This window comes from Palaemon carinicauda, chromosome 27 (assembly GCF_036898095.1).
Source record: "Palaemon carinicauda isolate YSFRI2023 chromosome 27, ASM3689809v2, whole genome shotgun sequence".
Classification (NCBI taxonomy): Eukaryota; Metazoa; Arthropoda; class Malacostraca; order Decapoda; family Palaemonidae; genus Palaemon; species Palaemon carinicauda.
In genome coordinates, this window is record NC_090751.1 from 8950900 (window position 1) to 8971182 (window position 20283).

The window sequence follows — 20283 nt, forward strand, 5'->3', positions numbered from 1 at the left end:
TCAAAATAACTTATCACTTAACCTAATACCCGAAATGACTTTCCTGATACAAACCTATACCGTTCGTTAATTGGCTCTGGCTTAGGATTATCATTACACATCCAACCTATAAGAATTGAGATCTTAAGTACACATTCTGCTATTTTACAAGAGTAAACTGGTTAATTAGCCGTGTTTGAATTATTACTCTATTATTTGAATTCAAAAAATAAAAAAACAATACAACAACAGCAAGAGAAATAATTAAATTTTGCTTTGCATCCAACATTCGTGCAGGGTACATTACTCTGGGGGGGGGGGAGTACATTTATGTAAGTCTGTTCTTCATTTTACTTACGAATAAATAAGCATATAATACAGTATTTAATTAATTTCACCTATAGCTTTAAGATTACTTTTAGATGAATAAATATCGACGCACAAAAAAGTGAAAATGTATTTTCTTTACGTTCGTGTGGATTTCCTTTCACTATCAATCCGCCATTTGTTGGCCGACCCTGACTGCCTGCTTTCAGCCTCGGAGTGTACAGTAGACGGGTCGTCCCCTAAAATAAGGCGAAGGTAGGACCATATTCTATGATTATTTGGGCTAAATATTAGGTTTTTCATTCTTATTCGGTGTGTTTATGGTGTCTGTGTCGTTTAATCAGTGATGAAAGTTGTTTATTTTACCGTTTGGTTGCTATAATTGACTGAAAACTGAAGCAGGCCGGTTGAACTATTATGGCTACGCAATCAGCTGATACCGTCCCGATGACGAAATATTTGCAGCCTTGAGCGATGCAACAATGCTGCAACAATTTTTAATTCTTGAATTCGTGGCTTACCGGAAAATAAGTGAAAAAGGTTTATTTAGAACCTTTATTAAATACGAATTTATGCGAATATGTCTGGTATTTGGTTGCATGTCCACAACTTGTTTTTTAGTGTCCGAAACCTCAATGTCTTCAGATGTGGGTCGTCTCGTGTGTTTTGAACTACCCAATTAACAAGGAAGGATCTTATATAGTTTTCCCAATTCATGTATTGCTCATTTTTTAAAAATAAATATAAGTCAAATCATCACATTTTATTCAAACGTGTATAGGTTAGGAACAAGATAATTAATATTGAAAATATTTCGTATAATTTCGCTAGTGAAAATAATAATAATAATAATAAGTGATCCAACCTCCTACAAACTCGACAAAACCATTTCAATCACTAGCCTCTGCTTATCCTGGTATTAGTTATTTACTACAGGAAAACATATATTTTCTGTTCGTAATCATTATCTGTAATATAGTAAAACTTTACCTCAAAGTCTGATGTGAATTTGTAAGAGTATACCATAAAATTATTAAAATTTAACCCATTTGAGATGTAATAAGAAATATATCGCCTGTCCCAATTAACTACATTCACCTCATTTTTTTTTTTTATAATGAGTTTCATAGTTTATATGCATTTCAGACCTGTCTTGTTGGTGGAATCCAGTCATTTATGTTCTCCCCAATATTTATATAGATATGGTGGGATCTCTTTGGAAAACTTTGGATATTCATTTTAGAAACAATGACTAATAGAGGATATGTATAAACTACATCAAAACCAGTTAGAAAAATACATACGGTAGGTCGTGTGTTAAATGGTGAACCACCGAGGTTTTCTGATGGGGCAAAACATAGAGGGGGGGGGGGTAGAACAGAGATACGTTCTTAGCTGGCTAAGGGGCGTGTCACGTCCTTATGCACTGCGCCCTAACATGACCTATATACAACACCGTATCTCTTAGTAAATCTGATTAAAGCAATATTATTCCCACTTGCTATTAATATCTAATGATAATATATTTTATTCTGTTAAATACCTTTATAATAGATTATATTCCACCAAGAAATAATTAACCATATTTTAAATTATATAAATATTGGTACATTAAGTTTACCAAAAATGCCTGCTGCCAGTTTGTGACGGAAGAGGATCTTTTAAAAATGGTTGATATATATATACACATTCGGGAAGGCAAGCAAACAAAAAATGATTGGCAAGATTTAATGGACTTTGATTTATGATTATGTCAAGAGATAAAAAAGAAAAGCACCCTCAAACAAAATGTGAATAATGCATGTCCAATAAACCACCATTACCCATTTTTGAGTTTGACCTGATCCAATCATGCCAATAGTGTAAGATTCAAGTTACCACCCTCACTTCACACAAAGCCTATTTTCATTCGGTGTTTAGTGAGGAGGGTTTGTAGTTGAATATTGTAGGTTATTTTATATAGATTTCTGTATCATGATCTTTATATATAAGGTATTTTTTAGCCATAGTAATGAGAATTATAAAAATTGTACAGATATATGGTAGGATCCGAGTGATTTTGACCCTGTTTTTTTTTTTTTTCAAGTTTTCCTAAAATTCAGATTGGAATATGCAAAGTACTTATTCAAATCAGTTATATTTTTAAGTGATTTAGCATTCTTTGATGTGTTCAATATAATTTAAGCAATGGTGATTTGGGGGGAAAGGTTTGAATAAAGGGAGTATAGGTATGGGTCAGATTACTGTAATTTTATAAAGAATTTGAAATTTCTCCTCATAAGTATACTATACAGTACTGTATATCAGTTTGAGAGGATTTCACCTTGTGTAGGATGACCTTTACTACTGTTTTAAAAGAACGTCTTTAGAAGAATTGTATGTAAGAAACTTTATCCCAAGATGTAGATATCTTAACATTTAATCTACTGGTAAATCATATTTTGTCTGTCAACCATAATTAAATGGCAAATTTAGAAATAACCATTTAAGGTTATTAGTTTATACAATTAATCTGTTTTAGGCTTTGAGGGTCACTATAGTGGATTTTGTTTTCTTTTAAGATCACATACCAATCAGTCACTATAATTGAAACTTCTTTGCCTATTTATCCTGGGAATTAGTTTGTGCTGGGTTCTCATATGTTGTCCTAAAATGTACTAAGAAAATTTTTGCAGCACCTTTTAAAATATTATGCAAAATCATTTAGTTTTAATTAATAATTTCTTTCCAGATGGCTTTGAATTCAGTTGCCCGAAGGGCTTTTACCTTAACCCTCCAAAATGCACTACGTCAGCAGGCAGCTGCAGCATCAACGGTATCAAAAGTTGGAGCCCGAGATGTAGTAGGGTTTGGATTTAATGGAAATAAGTGTTATGTAGATAGAACAGACTTCCCCATGCCTGCCATCAGATTCAAGGAAAATACTCCAGATGTCCAGGTGAGTGACCATGAAAAAATAACACAAAATCTACAAAAATCATTTAAAAGGTTATCCAATGTTAGATGCATTAGCACTTATGACCTATGTACAAATGCTCTTTGACTAAGAGATCATTAGCTTAGTTTTTGTGATTTTAACTTGGTTACCAGTTTATTGTAACTTTATTGCTATGGGAAATGTTATGAGTCCTTGTCAGAAATATCTTATGGAGTGGATTTTAGGAGTCTTACTTTCGTATGTGACCTGGAAGGTGAAATTTTTGTGAATGGATAAATAATCCATGTAAACTAGGAGTAAATCTCCATACAAATGACTTGAGGGTTTTATCCTCTTTGGAATAAATTGCAAATATTGCGTTTAGAAAGTTTTAGAATACAGACCTGTACATTAGTCTTTTATGATGTACAGTATTATATTTATTATTATTATTATTATTATTACTAGTTAAGCTGCTATAACCCTAGTTGGAAAAGCAGGATGCTATTAGCCCAAGGGCTCCAACAGGGAAAAATAGCCCAGTGAGTAAAGGAAATAAGTTAACGATATGAAAAGTAATAAATTAAAATATTTCAAGACGAGTAACATTAAAATAGGTCTTTCATATATATATATAAACTATAAAAAGAGACTGTTAGCCTGTTCAATGGTGCCAGAGATTAATACAGTATCTATATCAGGTAAAAGAAATTTAATAGACCTAAAGTTCCTGTCCAACAAATTAGGATGATAATCAGCTGCTGAAAACCAAACGGGAGAACAATACTCAAAACAAGGTAGAATGAAATAATTAAAACACTTCAGAATACTGATCTCTGAGTATGATACATCAGGGACGGACTGCTCATCTTCACTAATGAAAGCATGCCATGATCAGATGTCACAACTTTGAGAACCAACCTTACTTGTTATAACACCAGGGGAGTCGGTGTATATGAAGTCCAAGCAGTTACCAGACCTGTGAGTAACTTCACTTATGATTTGCTCTCAGCCTGATTCAGAGGCAAAGTCCAAAGCTCTGAACCATGGTGAGCAGTAGGAGAAACAGAATTTAACCACTCCCTTTGGTGAGCATTGAAATTGCCAACAAAAACAAAGAAGGCCTTTCTATCATCCCACTTCAATCCAACCCTATTGTTCCTAGTGCCAAACTGGACCAGAAACAGCTACACAGCTGTATATACCCATGCTCACATACCTCCCAAACTTTAAGCTTTAGAGTTTAACAGCTTGGTTGAAAGATTATCTATATGAGACTTTATTATTTTTATTCTAGAAAAAATCAAATCTTTAAAGAAGATATTAGTTGTGAGGTAGGGCATAATTATGATGGAAGATCACCTCTCATAACATCAGCAGCATTTCTAGCGAACTTTTCTCAACTTTTTCCTGTTGCTACCATGATATTAGTGTAGTATGGCTTGGTGACAGTTTAACCTGCTGTCGTGTAATACACCAACAGCAGACCCATCACATCCTAAAACAATAATGCCTTAAATTTTTGTAGTCATTACTGTTTTATACCTCTTGAACACCGTAGATTCTTGCTGTTTCCATTGTTTTGCCTCTTGACTGAAAGTGGTTAACATAAGTCATCCTTGTTCATTAATTGCCAGAGAAATCCCTTGGTACCATCATGAAAAATAGCAAGGTTGTCATTTAACCTGCTCTACTCCATTGAAACTGCTTCTGATTTGGTTCAATAATGTATGTGACCCAATTACTGGAAATTGCCTCCATAATTTGGAAATCATCCTTTGGATCATTGTATGAATACCTTCCTGTTGATTTAAGAAAGGAGTTTAAAAAGAAAAAAAAAATATAATAATGATTAGTTGGAGTTCTATACTTGTGTGCAAGTTGATGAAAATTGATTGTGAAATGTTGGCATGATCTTATGCCAGACTGAATGTTCAAGTAACTCCTCACTTTTGAGGAGATGCTGAATTACTGCAAAGAACTTTGAGTATTACATACAATACATTACTACAGTAGTAATAATCTTTCCTACATTGTTAATTGGTTCCATGAGACTCATTGTAAGTCTGAATAACATTGCATTATTTACAAATGAGCAGACGACAGACCAGGCAGACTGTGCTTGGATATTTTCATGGTTGAAGACAAGTGGTGGCTGATGGTATTAACAAACTTGTCTGAATGAGTGGTAGGATATGGGGTTGTTGCTATTGATAGATGAAATCATGTTGCCATGTTCACTAAAAAAAATTACACATTTTTCTACTATGTGGTTGATAGGGACTGAACATCTGTCAATAAACGTACACTTGAATTTAAGGGAGGTTACCCTTGCTGTTTTAGTTAATTTAATATTTTTTTTTTTCCATTTAGGGTTTCAGTTGTTGATTGCACTGGTAATATAATCAGGCTAGGTTTTGAGTCTGGTTACAACAATTATATTAATACAGTAATTTCACAGTGTTGCATATAGAATAAACATATTAGCTGTATGGTTGAGTTCAGTTGCCAAGAAAGTATATTATAGCAATTACTGTCGTGAAATATAATTGATACAGCTGTTTTTATATCTGATTTAAATGTTTCTTCCAAAAAACATTGCCAGGACCATGTACTTCCATAAAATTGGGGTTCACAGTCACACTTCCAATTTGATATGGTTTTATGGCAGTTTTTAATCTGTTTCAGGCTCTGAGAGAAAAGGAAAAGGGCGACTGGTCTAAATTAACGATTGAGGAGAAGAAAGCTCTGTACAGAGCATCTTTCTGCCAGACCTTTGCAGAGATTAAGGCACCAACAGGAGAGTGGAAATCAGTTCTTGGTGTTGCACTTATAGCTTCTTCTCTGGCTGTTTGGGTGTACTTATGGATGAAAACATTTGGTAAGACTTGAAGAATGTTCAGTGGTTCTATTTATTTTATTTTTGTTTAACATACAATATGTGTTAACTTTTTCCGTAGAATTTAGCAAATTTTGAGTGGTTGGATATTGTAAATAGAATATTTCCAAATGTTACAAACCTTATTGGACTAATTGAATATTGATTGTCTTTTCAGTTTACGCTCCACTTCCCGATTCATTCACACCTGAAAAACAAGCTGCTCAGTTGGAGAGGATGATTAACCTCAGGGCAAATCCAGTGGAGGGTACAAGTTCACACTGGGACTACGAGAAGGGCGACTGGAAGTAATCTGATAGAGAATAGCAGTACGAGATGTGAGGGTTTTGGAGGAGACCTGTAGTTCGTAAGGGTGTCACTGAATGAACAAAATTTACATTTTGTTTATTTTGAGACTGACAACTTCAAATTCCTTTGGCTATTGATGTTATTCCCGGCCCTTTCATTTCCACCCACATTTTTGTTCTTTTAAATGTGCTAATGGCAAAAATCTTTCTATGTAATTCCTTGACAGGCTTTTGTCATGTGTAAATAGAAAGTGGTGTTAAATAAACTGGAGTTAAGTATGTATAAGGCAATAACATGCAAGCTATTTAATTTTCGTATGTCAGTCAAGGGTTTAATTTTATGTACATAAATTATTTTTATGTCGGCCATAACAATAAATGGTGACCAAGTGTTTGTTGTTTTACTTTATGAAATATCTTCTACACTATCAAATACTATATATAACATCAGTACCTTGAGAAGTTGGACAGAAGCTAATGTGGAAAAATGGGAGTCACCAGTCGCAAAAATTATGGCCTAATTCTAATAGTGCAAATTGTTGTTTGTTCCAACACTTAATGCAACCCGTCCTATAAGTAGAGAATATGTTTTCAGGGTCAGCTGAATCATTTAGTGAGCAGTTAAGCAAGGGGTGGGGGCTAGGGTAAGGAGCCCTGGCTCCCACCTATAAAGCTCTTCACTTCTTTTTCGGCTGCAACGAGTACAGAAGTATTGTTGCGCATTTGATATTATTTTTAATTTTCTTTTAGGAAGGGAATGCTAGCTTTTGAATGTTAAGAATGAAGCTCCCACCTCTAAAGCTCTTCACTTCCGTTTTCGGCTGCAACAAGTACAGAAGTACTGTTGTGCATTTGATAGAATTTTTAATTGTCTTTTAGGAAGGGAATGCTAACTTTTGATTGTTAAGAATGAAGCAAGACATTTGAAAGTGTGAGAATGGACTTTATATCCGTTTTCTGTTGAACCAGCTGTAGATGCACACTTTCTTGCTACCGGCCTGATTGTTTGCAGTTGTCCCCATCTGCTGTGTATACATCGTATGCTTTGAGGGGGAGGAAGGGAGCTTTGCTACTTCTTTCCACTCATTGGGTGCCTCTGCTCCCGTGCATACACCCCTGGCTCAGTTCCCAGTGAGTTTGCGTTAGGAGCAAGGAGCCCTTGGTGCTACCGTATGTCGGCGAGCTTTTAGGTTCTGGTGGCGAATAGGGTTCCCTGTTTTTCCTGCACCCCATTAGAAGTTGGAGGCTCTTCCCTGTTAATGCATATCTCTGACGACGAGCGTGGTCTAAGGAAGGTTAGGGCCTCCTTAGGTCTTTCAGGTAAACTTCCCAGTGTTAGTCTCCAGGTGACGCCAGTGATGAAGGGTGTGGTCAGTGGTCCCGGTGTTGGGGATGTCTGTACGGGTCACCCTCCCCTGGGTGTAAGGTAGCCATGTGGCTGAAAGGAAGTGTTGTCTTGGTGCCGGGGAGGGTGTGTTGTTCCCATGCATCTCCCCTGATCTGGTCACCCCTTTGTTCCTACCTTCCCCTGTATCTTCAACCCGACCCTTGTACCCAGGGTACTTGGCTTCTCCCCCAATGACTTCGTTCTTAGTGTTGTGGTTTTTTTCCTTGGAGGAGCGTCGTTGCCTTGGTCTCTCAAACTTCAACGCCTATGCTTACATAGCCTGAAAGGAGGGTTGGCTAGAGGAAGAAACATAAATGTTCTTCCTCCTCTGTTCTCCTCCTTGACTAAAAACTGCTTATAGTGCTAGGAAGAAGTCCAGTCCACCGTAGTTGTAAAAAAGGGGTCCTCTCGTTGCGAGGGTGGACGGCATCTGAGTGGCTCGTGGCTCTAGGGCTGATGCCCAGAGCTTTTGGATTACTGATCTGTTCCTCGGCTAACCTGGTCGGCCTACGGTCCCTGGCTACTCCGGTAGCTAAGCAGGACAGGTGTTCAGGTCACGCTGCTCTACCTGGTGTCGAGGTTGACTGACGTGGGCTCCAGTCTGTAACCTCGTGTTGAGGCCCAGAACAATGAGTCTTCCTACTTAAAGGAGGATGTTTTATTTTTTTTGCGTAGGAACAAATCACAAATTTTTAAAGTAATTTGTATTTCTCCAAGCTATAAAAACCTAAACTTCACTCTTCAACCATCCCTCTGAGTCCTGAGCTGAAAGGTTGCTAGTGAAGAACTTTTGACAGGTGGGTTGCTGGGCTCATCACTCCCATCTGTTGCTCAACTGCTTGTTAAAGATTAAACTATTCAATGCCCATCCAGCACATTCAGAAAACAATCTCTACTGACCCAGATTTGTATAGCTAGGGAAAGTACAAATTACTTTTTTAAAATTTGTGAGATTGCAAGGCGAAAGGAAAGCAAACATGCATTCATGGTGAAATATGAAAAGCTCATACTTTTCAAGAGGAAAGTTTGTTTGAAGGCCTTTGGGTATTATTTGGGCAAATTATGGAAAAACACCCATTGACAATTAAGATGTGTTACTACTTAAGGGCTTAACTAACTGTTGAAAAGGGGAATAGAAAATATTCATGAGCTCAGACTTAGCATTATAAGGAAATAGCATTTGTTTTCCTACGTGGGGTGGTATTGGCAATACAGTATTCTTAAATTTGTACCATTAAAATAAATAAACGAGGCTGTGAGAACTTTATTAAGACCATATGGCTCAATTGTCTTCAATTCTATAATTTAAAGGAATGAAGGTCAATTATTTGCTTTTGTAACTAAAACAAAATATGATATTTGTAGATAATTTGTATTTTTCCTAACTATACAAACCTTAGCTATTTAATAGGGGTTATTACTTTCGGCGTAGCTGAAATGACGAGCCATTAGAATTTTAACGAGGGTTTACTACCCCACCGCTAGTTAGCGGGGGGAAGGGAGGGTAGCCTGCTACCCGCCCCCTCACACACACCTGTGCTTGAGCTCACTTTGCTTGGAGGTAGGACTTCAAGGGGGATAGGGCTGCCAGGCAAGTTTGATTAAATAGCTAAGGTTTGTATAGTTAGGAAAAATACAAATTATCTACAAATTTGTCATTTATTCCGTAACTGACATACAAACCACGCTATTTAATAGGGGAAACTCACCCATTAGGAGGGGTGGAAAGTCCCTGCCAGTACTGGCTTTTGGCTTTACCCGGGGACTCATTATTTGAGTGTGTCCGCACTCGGCAATAAGGAGTCCCTGCACCTCGCTATAACCTTGCTACGCAAGCTGTGTGTGAAGGTATAAAGTGTGACTCGTCCTAGGAAGTTGACCTGTAGTACTTTAGATGGAAACTTTAGGCTAGGAACACAAGGAAACATGGTTTACCTGCAGTGGTTTGAGGTCAGCTGTGCAGAGAACCCAGGATGCTGCTTTCCCCAAGAGAGGGGAAGATGAAGAAAAGAATAAGGGCCACACAAACCTTTTCATTCATGCGGACTAAGACCGGGTAACAATCCCCTCAACCCTCTACTACTTGTCCATTAAGGAGCCTGAGGTTTTAAACCAGCTGTTGTGCAGCCACCACAGGGCCGATAGAAAACGTATCGAGCCTCCTGTGGGTCACGTCTTGCAAGGAGTGGGCTGTGAAGGTCGTCTGATGCTTCCACACCCCAGCTTGAAGAACCAGCGTCACTGAGAAATTCTTCTTGAAGGCCAGGGATGTAGCTACGCCCCTGACATTATGTGCTCTAGGGCGACGTGACGGAGGAGGGTCAGGATTCAGGGACAGATGGATCACCCTACGAATCCGTGCCAAGATGGTATTCTTGGTGACCCTCCTCTTATTCCTCCCAGTGCTAACAAACAATGCTTGCACCTGGGGACGGATTGCAGCCGTTCTTTTGAGATATAGCCTCAGACTCCTTACTGGGCACAGTAGGAGATGGTCTGGGTCATCTGTTACAGAACAAAGACCCGAAATCTGGAAGGAGTCGAACCGAGGGTCCGGCACCCCCGGATTTTGAGTCTTAGCAATAAACTCAGGGACGAATTTGAACGTTACCTCCCCCCATCCCCTTGAATGGGCGATGTCATATGAGAGACCATGAAGTTCACTGACTCGCTTGGCCGAAGCCAAAGCTAGTAGGAACACCGTCTTCCAAGTTAGGTGGCGATCTGAAGCCTGGCGTAATGGTTCATAGGGAGGTCTCTTAAGAGACCTGAGAACTCGAACCACGTTCCATGGAGGAGGTCTTACTTCCGACTGAGGGCAGGAAAGTTCATAACTTCGTATGAGTAGGGAAAGTTCCAGCGAGGAAGAAATGTCCATTCCTTTGAGCCTGAAGGGTAGACTTAAGGCTGAGCGATAGTCTTTCAACGCCGAGACTGAAAGGCGCATCTCTACCCGCAAATACACGAGGAACTCCGCTATTGCTGGAATAGTGGCATCAAGTGGAGAGATACCCCTTCCATGACACCAACCACAGAAGACTTTCCACTTTGCCTGATAGACCGATGCGGATGATTTTCGCAGATGTCCAGACATCCTGATCGCAACTTCTTGCGAAAATCCTCTCTCAGTGAGGAGATGCTGGATAGTCTCCAGGCATGAAGTCGTAGCGAAGCTACGGCTTTGTGGAAAATGTTGGCATGTGGTTGTCTGAGTAGATTGTGTTGTGGAGGGAGTTCTCTCGGAAGTTCCGTTAGGAGCTGCAGAAGGTCCGGAAACCATTCCGCGCGATGCCATAGCAGAGCTATGAGGGTCATTGAAAGATTGACCGATATTCTGGTCTTGTTGAGCACCCTCCTCATCAGACAGAAAGGGGGAAAGTCGTACACGTCGATGTTGTCCCACCGTTGTTGGAAGGCGCTCTGCTTTGGGATCCGGGACTGGGAAGCAGTACAGTGGAAGCTTGAAGTTCAGCGCTGTCGCGAACAGATCCACAGTCGGGGAACCCCACAAAGTCAGGACTTTGTTGGCTACTAGATGATCCAGAGACCACTCGGTACTCACTATCTGAGACGCTCTGCTCAGATTGTCGGCGAGCACATTCCTCTTGCCTGGAATGAAATGTGCCAATAGTGGGATCGAGTGGACTTCGGTCCATCTCAGTATCTCTACTGCAAGATGGGATAGGTGCTTCGAAAAGGTACCTCCTTGCTTGTTGATGTAAGCCCTACTGTGGTGTTGTCGCTCATCACCACTACAGAGTGACCCGCCAGGTATTGTTGGAACTGTTGAAGGGCCAAGAAAAAGGCCTTCATCTCTAGAAGATTTATATGGAGGCACTTTTCTGATTCTGACCACAGGCCTGAGGTCCTGAGGTGTAGAACGTGCCCCCCCCCCTCTTTCTTTGAGGCGTCCGAAAACAGCAACAAATCCGGGGGGAGGACAAGAAGATCCACTCCTCTTCATAGGTTCTCGTCTGTCACCCACCACTGGAGGTCCGTCCGTTCCGCAGGTCCCATAGGGATCATGACGTCCAGGGAATCGTAACCTTGATTCCACCGGGACTTGAGTTGCCACTGGAGGGATCTCATCCTGAGGTGACTGTTGGGAACAAGACAAGCCAAAGATGAGAGGTGACCGAGGAGACATAACCACGATTGGGCTGGAAGCTCTTCTCGTCTGAGGAAAGGGCTTGCGACCCTCCTTAGCCTTGCTATCCTGTCGTCTGATGGGAAGGCTTTGTGGAGATTGGTGTCTATAATCATGCCTAGGTATACCAGTATTTGAGTGGGAAGCAGAGAGGACTAATCAAGATTTACCAAGATCCCCAGATCCTGGCTAAGTCCCAGAAGTTTGTCTTAGTGTTGAAGAAGGGATGACTCCAAGTCTGCTAGGATCAGCCAGTCGTCCAGATAACGGAGGAGACGGATGCCGATCCTGTGTGCCCACGATGATATTAGGGTGAACACTCTGGTGAAAACCTGTGGTGCTGTGGAGAGACCGAAACACAGCACCTTGAACTGGTACACCTTGTTGTCTAGGCTGAATCTTAAGTACTTCCTTGAAGACGGATGGACTGGGATCTGGAAGTACACGTCCTTCAGATCCAGTGTAAACATGAAGTCTTGCGGTCTCACTGCAAGTCTGACCGTGTCTGCGGTCTCAATGCTGAACGGAGTTTGCTTGACAAACTTGTTCAGAGCCGAGAGGTCAATGGCTGGTCTCCAGACGCCTTCTTTACAAGAAAGAGTCGACTGAAGAAGCCTGGAGACCCGTCAAGGACCTCTTGGAGAGCGTCCTTCTTCAACATGGTCTGGACTTCTGCCCCCTTGCTGATCCCATGGCAAGGGAGCTCAATGACACTGGATTCGTCGTTAGGGGAGGTAGAGATGTGAACGGGACGCGATATCCCTGACTGATTACGGAAATCGTCCAGGAATCGGCCCCGAGTTGCTGCCACCTGTCTGCGCAACTTTGTAGGCATCCCCCCACTGGTGGACATGCAGGGGGACTGCCAATCCTATCGTTTTTGGCCTCGGCTGCTCCCTCTAGGATTCTTCCCTTCCCTGGAGGACTTCTTGCCTTTCCTGTCCTTGACAGGAAAGGGCTTAGACACCACTATCTTCGCTGTCGTTGTCGGTTTTGTGGTCTTGGTAGGACGTGGCTGCTGGGGGCTTATAGGGCCTGGATGTCAAAGCCCTATGTAGGAGGGAGTATTGATGAGACTTCCTCCACCTCTCAGCAGCCTGCTCCACGTCCTTAGGCTCAAACAGGTTCGTTCCCATCACGGAAGAATGTCTGAGCCTGTTGATCTCGGTGCTAGGGACCTTTCGATGGAACCTCTCAGACACTGCTTCCCGACATTTCAGGATGGTGTTTGCCCACAAGTTCGAGACTTGGTGGGCCAGAAACTCGATCGTGCGAGTGCCTGAGAGTAAAAAGGTCTTCATAACTTTCCTGGTACGTTCTTTGGACAAATCCTCCGAACGTATCAGGATACCTAAGGTCCCTAACCAGATATCCAGCCACGAAGTAGCCTGCATGGCACACTTAATCAGGATCTCAGTTGTCGAGAATGAGACCTGTCGGTTGGAGAGTCTCTTAAGAGGGACTCCCCTGGTAAGCTCTTCCATAGAATGGTGAAGGGGAAGAGCTAAACAAGGCTCCTCAAGGATCTCGAAGTACCTCCTCTGCTGTACACGAGGAGGTGGGAGAAGCTTATTACCGGCACTGGATCTGCTGGAGGAGGCTAGCTCGGAGAGCTGGACAGCGATCTTGTCCCTTGAGACCAGGGCAAAGCTGCACTGGCCTTAGAGGGTTTTTGAGTCCCAAATACTCGGTCCAAGACCGTGTCTTTGCCCTCTCGAGAAGGAATCTCTGGGTCAGATAACCAATTGAGAGTCCTCATAAGGGTCAGAATCTGCCAAAACGCATGTTCTGACTCCTGCAGCAATCCTCCTGAAGGACTAGCAGCGAAGTCTCCTGTCCCCAAAGGCTCTTCTTGGGGAGACTCGCGGACGTTCTCCGAGTGGCTGGCTGGCTCCGGTCTAAGTCTTGACGAGGACTTTGGTACTGTCTTGGAGTCCTTCGACTCCCTCCTGGGAGGGATGCAGGACTCCAACAACGACGGAGGTAGGCTCTTCTCCGCCTCTACCCGAGAAGACTTTTCAGCGCGAGGTGGTGTTTCCCTCATTGGTGCGATGGGGGGACGTCTCACCTTACGTGACTCCCCTGAGGATGGGAAATCATCGTCCGAAGGGGAGGGAGAAAAAGTCTGGGGGGGAGGGGACCTGCCTCGAAGGCTTACGAGGAGACAGCTTTGTCCTCGGAGAAGTCACCGCGTCTGAAACTCCTCTTTTTCTCTTTAGGGGAGTAGATACTGCCAAGGGTTTGTGGCCTAGCTCAGAGAGAACAGGCTTAAAGGCCTGCATGACCACTCTGATCAGTGCCCCAAACCAAGGCTGCTGGCTGACGGCTGATGGCTGCGCTGTCAGACACTCCCTCTGGAGGGACAGGGATCGACTGATCCCTGGGAGGAGTTTCCATAGGGGGGTTCGCCTGCAAAGAAAAAGATGATAAAGAAGAAATGTCCCTAGACCTTTCTGGAACCTTCTCCCCTACCGGCGAGCGCGCTGTTCTGCGCTTGGGGGGGGGGGGATGTGGCGATGGCGACCTTGCCGCGTGTTGTCCTGCAGCCTCATGCGTGGGAGGATATTGACGATCGCGCTGGCGCGATGGGGAATACCCAGGGTCGCAAAAGGGCGATTGCGATGCGCAGGAAGCAGATTGCGCGCTCGCACGCGCGAGGGTAAATGTTCACGTGCGCCGGGGCGTGCAGGACCCGGATGAAGAGCCTGTGCAGGCGAGGGATCGTGTGCTCTAGAAGATGTCGATGGGCGCACACGCGCAGGAGAGATATCTGTTGCGCGCAGGAGCGTACGTTGGCGCGCCTCTTGTGGGCGCACATCAGGCTGGCGATGTATCACTGCTGTGGGAGATGGGCGTGGGCACGTGTAGGTGACTGCGTGCGATTACGCGCTGGCGAGAGATGGCGCACAGGTGAATGTAGACGACGCGTTGGCGAGTAGGGGAAGCCTTAAACTTCCCTACTGCACCCAGATCCGAAGATCGTGGGCGTGCAGGAGATCGTTGGCGCGGAGAGCGCTGGCGCGCAGGAGAACATTGGCGCGCATAGCGCGCAGCAGGTTGAGGGCGCACAGTGGCGCGCTTTAGCAGGAACATTGGCAACAGGTGTGCGCAGGTGAGCGCTGATGCGCTGTATCAGGAACGTCGGCAGCAGGTGCACGCTTTCTCAGCAACAGTAGGAGAGTGCCTGTGCGCTAACTCCGAAACCTCAGAGAGGTCAGTTGAACGTTGGCACGCATGCATGGCATGGCGCGTAAGGGACGTATGCGCTAATTTGCGCGTACGCCCTTGTTGCCCTGAAGGGACCGGTGCCTGTTTTGTAAAAACAGGTTTAGTTGGCGCCCATAGTGCATCAGCAGCCAGGAACGGCGACGACAGGTCAGCAGGTCTGACGGGTATCCTTTGCAAGGACGACCTTCCACCGAAGGGGATCGCGAACGATTCACAGAGAGGTCCAGGGTTGTAGCAGGAACAGTCGGAGATCGATGACGAGGCTCCTCCGTGGCGGACTGCAACGACGACGACGAACCGAAGAGGCGCCTCCTCACACCCTTATAAGGTGAAGGAAGGCCTCTCCGGCGAAGAGGAAGGCGAGCCTTCCGGCGTATGCGCCCTCTGGGGGACGTTGGGTCAGCAAGCTGACCATCACCAGTCCTCCGAAGAGGAGTCTCTGTGAGTGAACTCTCCCGAAGGAGAGAATCACCGGCAGGAGAGACTGTTGGACTTAGTTCCTCCCTCGAAGGTTGAGCAGAGGGAGAAACTAAGCCTTCAGCTACAGCAGGTTGAGCAGTTGCAGAGGTATTAGGAGATACCGCATCGGATACCTCTGCCACCACAACGTCGACGATAGACAGAGGATCAACCTCTGCCAACGTCGGCAATTGCTTGACAGCGGCACCCAACCGGATCATGTCAAACAAGGCTTCCTTGGAGGGCGAACCTTCGAGCCCCAAGGAAGACGAAAGCTGGAATAAATCATTTACATTAACATTTAAATTTAAATCCTCCCCCGGGGGAAGAGGTGGAGTTGCCTCGCTAGGGGAGGCAACGCCTTCTCTCAAACCCCGAGATCGGGAAACAGAACCATGGTCTATGCTACCACTCGATGGCTTCTCGGAAGAAACCGATCGAGTGAGAGCTTCGGAGGATGTTTGGGCAACGGAAGAAGAGTCCTTGGGATTTTCTCCTTTCAAAGAAATCTTCGAAGGAGAAATATCCCGCCTGAACTTCTTCTTCCGTCGCCGAGAAAACTTCTCCCACTGGGAGGTAAACCATTCCCTACACTCACCACACTTATTAGTTCTATCAAACCGTTGGCCCCTACAGTAAGGACAAAGGGTGTGAGGGTCCGTCTCGACCGCCGACATAAATGTACCACAAGGGCGGTCGGGTAATCCAGGACATTTGCGCATGATAGCAGAGGCCAACTTCACACTCAAACCTATAGGAGAGAAAGCAAAAAGACATTAATGGCTGTCAGAGAGGCGAGGGTAAGAACCCTCCCTACCCCCTGCTAACTAGCGGTGGGGTAGTAAACCCTCGTTAAAATTCTAATGGCTCGTCATTTCAGCTATGCCGAAAGTAATAACCCCTATTAGATAGCGTGGTTTGTATGTCAGTTACGGAACAAATAGAAAACACTAGATATACAGAATTTCTGTTTGTCGACTAACATGAAAAATTTTTAGCTTGGTTGTTGGAACCCATTCCATTCAACGTGCTTGATTAATAAGATAAAATTATTTCATTGTAAGTAACTTGAGATTCATGTGCTTTTTTTTGTATTTCCAAGAATGAAGAGATTCAACAATTACCGAGATAAGAATTTGTCCTAATTGGCACTACATGAAGTTGTCCTTGTATTGTCCTTTCAGCCACGGGCTGTAAAACTTTTTAGCTTTTATTATACCTCCCTTCCCACATCCTATCTTCCGTCTTGCTGACCAACCTCTTTATTTTGCACTTGCTGGGTTTCCTCCTAATTACACTGGATGCTGAATGACTTCATAGACCCCAAGTTCTGTGCCATATGGGCTAAATTAATAAATCTAATCCAATCCTAATTAGTAATTATCATCTTATCACACCAATGTCGAACCCCTAGGAAGGTGCTGTCGTTTGCCTCTCAGTTGGCATCCTCGAATGATGTGTTCCATTGTTTATAGTGTTTCCCTAGCTCCATGAGCATTCAGGGTTAGTGGCTAATCCCGATATGTGGCAGTTATCTAGTTTTGCTCACTTATAACCTTGCTCTGTTTAGAGTTACCCAGTCCTTCCTGGTAATGGATGTTCTGCTGGGCTGGGCAGCGCTCATTGGATGGCCATCAGTCACTTTCCTGCCCCTTCTCTAGCCTGTGAGCAGCTGCCCAGATTGGTTTTAGTCCATCCACTGTTGCAAAGCCTTTGCATGATTTCAGTCTGCTTTGCTTCCTGATGACTGTGGAGTGGATGCCTAGGATCATTAATTTGGTTATTGTGACGGGCCGAGAGAAGGTTGTGACTCAAAGCTACTGAGTAAATTTATTATAGAACACTCCTTAATATACAAAAGCTCAAGGCAACAAGAATTTTCATGTTTAAAATTGACACCGTTACCGATGAGGAAAAACAGACATGTTTATTCAGGCTCTTTTTAGTGCGAGGGTAGAGCCAAGATACAAGCAATATATACACAAAATGAAGTATGTACGATCGTGTGACACACGATTGGTACATTATCCTTTTCAGTTTTTGGTGGCGTTTCTTGTTGGATATGGGGTGATGGGATACCGGATATTTTATATAAAAATGGTAAGGGTGTTGATTTTTTAGGGTACCAGTAATAATCCGATAGGACTTACTTAGCTCCTTGGCTACCTTATGTGCATGGCATGATCTTGCCCGCCCTGGTGCACAGTACTCTGCAGTAGAGTAATAAAGTTCTAGGGCTTTTTGTCTCTGGGCCTGTTCCCCATCTAGTGTTGCCAAAAACTTTGTTACCCCCATTTGATCTTCATCTTTCTATTTGCCTAGTGATTGTTCAGGTGGAAGGCACACACCTGTTTTTTGCTCGGATTGGCATTGAGGTGCCACTTCGTAGTAGGTGGAGAGGGTAGTCGGGGTGCTTGAGGTCTGTTTTTGATGTTGAAGGAGTCTGATTGTGTGGAAATATGCAGGTCATTAGTATATACTGTACTGTAGTATGTACCAGCGGATGTTCTGGTACTGTGGATGATCATTTATATGGATGTTAAATAGCATCAGCACTAGCACAGACGCTTGTGGAAGTCCATTGTTGTGCATCCTCCATTTCTACAAAGAATTGCCGATTGATAAGGAATGATTCAATAATGTGGAATATGCTGGTATTCTGTATAGTTTGGCCACCTTCAAAAGGAGTGTTCTATGGTTACAGTGTCATATGCTGCTGTACCTTTTCTCTCTATACTGTACATTAGATGTCTCAAATTATTAGTTTATTTTGAACTTTTAATAATGTAAATACTAGGACAATTTTTTATAAAATTGATTCTAAGTGTACTGTGTTTTTTTACTGCTTCCAATCTCTTCCTTCTTAAAAGTACAGTACAGTGATAGCAAAAGAATCTCCGGTAAGCAGGGAAATAATTTTACTCTAAAAATTTAATTTCATTTCTTTAAGCTATATGATGACCTAGCAATGCCAATATATATGAAGTCTGAATAACTAATGTTCTGTTGTTCTGTGGTCTCTTTCACCATTGAAAACAGGAAATTCACAAAAAGTTAACTGTTTTAGTTCTTTCTTCCATTTAGTGACCTATATCTTTAGAAGATTTCGTTTTCCTTGCATGTAAAGGTACGTGAATAGAATAACTTTCCCTGTATATGCAAGCTTAACTGTACTGTATAAGTCCCTATTATTGCATAGCTCCATCATTGCACTTCATGTGGTTCACTGTAGGCACTACTTCATGCTATTTGAATGAGTCTTTTGGCTTCTGTCTGTGATCACATTTTACACTTATACTCGACATCTGTTCCAGTGTCCTTTCTTCTATCCGACCTCAGAATTTACTTCCTAATGCAACAAAGGGATTACCAGTTGCACTTGGATGCTGAATGGCCTCCCTGCCTGACTAATTCATCAATGAAATAAAATTCTGTACAATAGATGAATAGTTTATGAGTTACACAAAACCATGATTGTTATTGTGAGTGGAGGATGTAAAACTGACCCCTTTTGGACCATATAAACATTGATTAGGAAATATGGATCGTAGAGTGAAGGCCATGGAATTTATTGTTTTTTTGTCACTACCGCTGGAGAGTTATGGGGTCCTTTTACTGGCCAGACAGTACTACATTGGATTCTCCTCTCTGGTTACTGTTCATTTTCCCTTTGCCTATATATACACTGAATAGTCTGGCCTATTCTTTTCAGATTCTCCTCTGTCCTCATTCACCTGACAACACTGAGTTTACCAAACAATTTTTCTTCACCCAAGAGGTTAACTACTGCACTGTAATTGTTCATTGGCTACTTTTGTCTTTGTAAGGGTAGAAGAGACTCTTTAGCTATGGTAAGCAGCTCTTCTAGGAGAATTCATACATACATATACCAAGGCACTTCCCCCAATTTTGGGGGGTAGCCGACATCAACGAATTTGTTGCCGTCTCAGGATGTAGATACAGGAGAGGGGGTTCCCAGCCCCCTCGTCCCGTCCCTTTTAGTCGCCTCTTACGACACGCAGGGATAACGTTGGCGCTATTCTTATTTTTATATGCCCCCACGGCCACAGGGGGCATGACACTACAAAATCAAACCATTGTTCTCTAGTCCTGGGTAGTGCCATAGCCTCTGTACCATGGTCTTCCACTGTCTGGGATTAGAGTTGTCTTGCTTGAGGGTACACTAAGGCACAGTATTCTATCTTATTTCTCTTCCTCTTGTTTTTTTTTTTTTTTTGAAGTTTTTATAGTTTATATAGGAAATATTTATTTTAATATTACTGTTCTTAAAATCTTATATTTTTCCTTGTTTCCTTTCCTCACGGGGCTATTTTCTTTGTTGGAGTCCCTGAGCTTATAGCATCTTGCTTTCCCAACTAGGGTTGTAGCATAGCAAGTAATAATAATGATAATAATATTTAATAGGGATTATATTTCCGCCGAGTTGGAAGACTGGGCATTAAGGCTTGAAAGCGAGGTGGAACCCACCCAACCACAAATAAGTGGGAAGGTTGGAGGCTATCTGGGGTAGCCGGGTACCCCACTCATTCACACAGCAGTAAAATCTCGCCACTTTTTATTGCAGGCAGGACTTATGGGGGCAGGTGTTGGCGGGACAATTTGATTAAATAGCTAAAACGTTTATAGTTTATA

General features: G+C 42.9%; 1 protein-coding gene across 1 annotated transcript; it reads left to right on the forward strand.

The window, feature by feature from the left end:
• The first annotated feature begins 453 nt into the window (after positions 1-453).
• COX4 (Cytochrome c oxidase subunit 4) lies at positions 454-6801 on the forward strand. Its single transcript, XM_068350718.1, has 4 exons — positions 454-561; positions 3038-3244; positions 5912-6104; positions 6280-6801. The coding sequence occupies exons 2-4, from the start codon at positions 3038-3040 to the stop codon at positions 6411-6413; spliced, it is 534 nt and encodes a 177-aa protein (XP_068206819.1). The 5' UTR covers positions 454-561; the 3' UTR covers positions 6414-6801.
• Positions 6802-20283: the final 13482 nt, after the last annotated feature.

Excerpts from the sequence above, each read along its gene's own strand:
- COX4 (XM_068350718.1), top strand. The coding sequence starts at position 3,038 with ATGGCTTTGAATTCAGTTGCCCGAAGGGCTTTTACCTTAACCCTCCAA. Across the intron at positions 3,245-5,911 it reads AAAATACTCCAGATGTCCAG|GCTCTGAGAGAAAAGGAAAA; the intron begins GTGAGTGACCAT and ends AATCTGTTTCAG. Across the intron at positions 6,105-6,279 it reads CTTATGGATGAAAACATTTG|TTTACGCTCCACTTCCCGAT; the intron begins GTAAGACTTGAA and ends TTGTCTTTTCAG.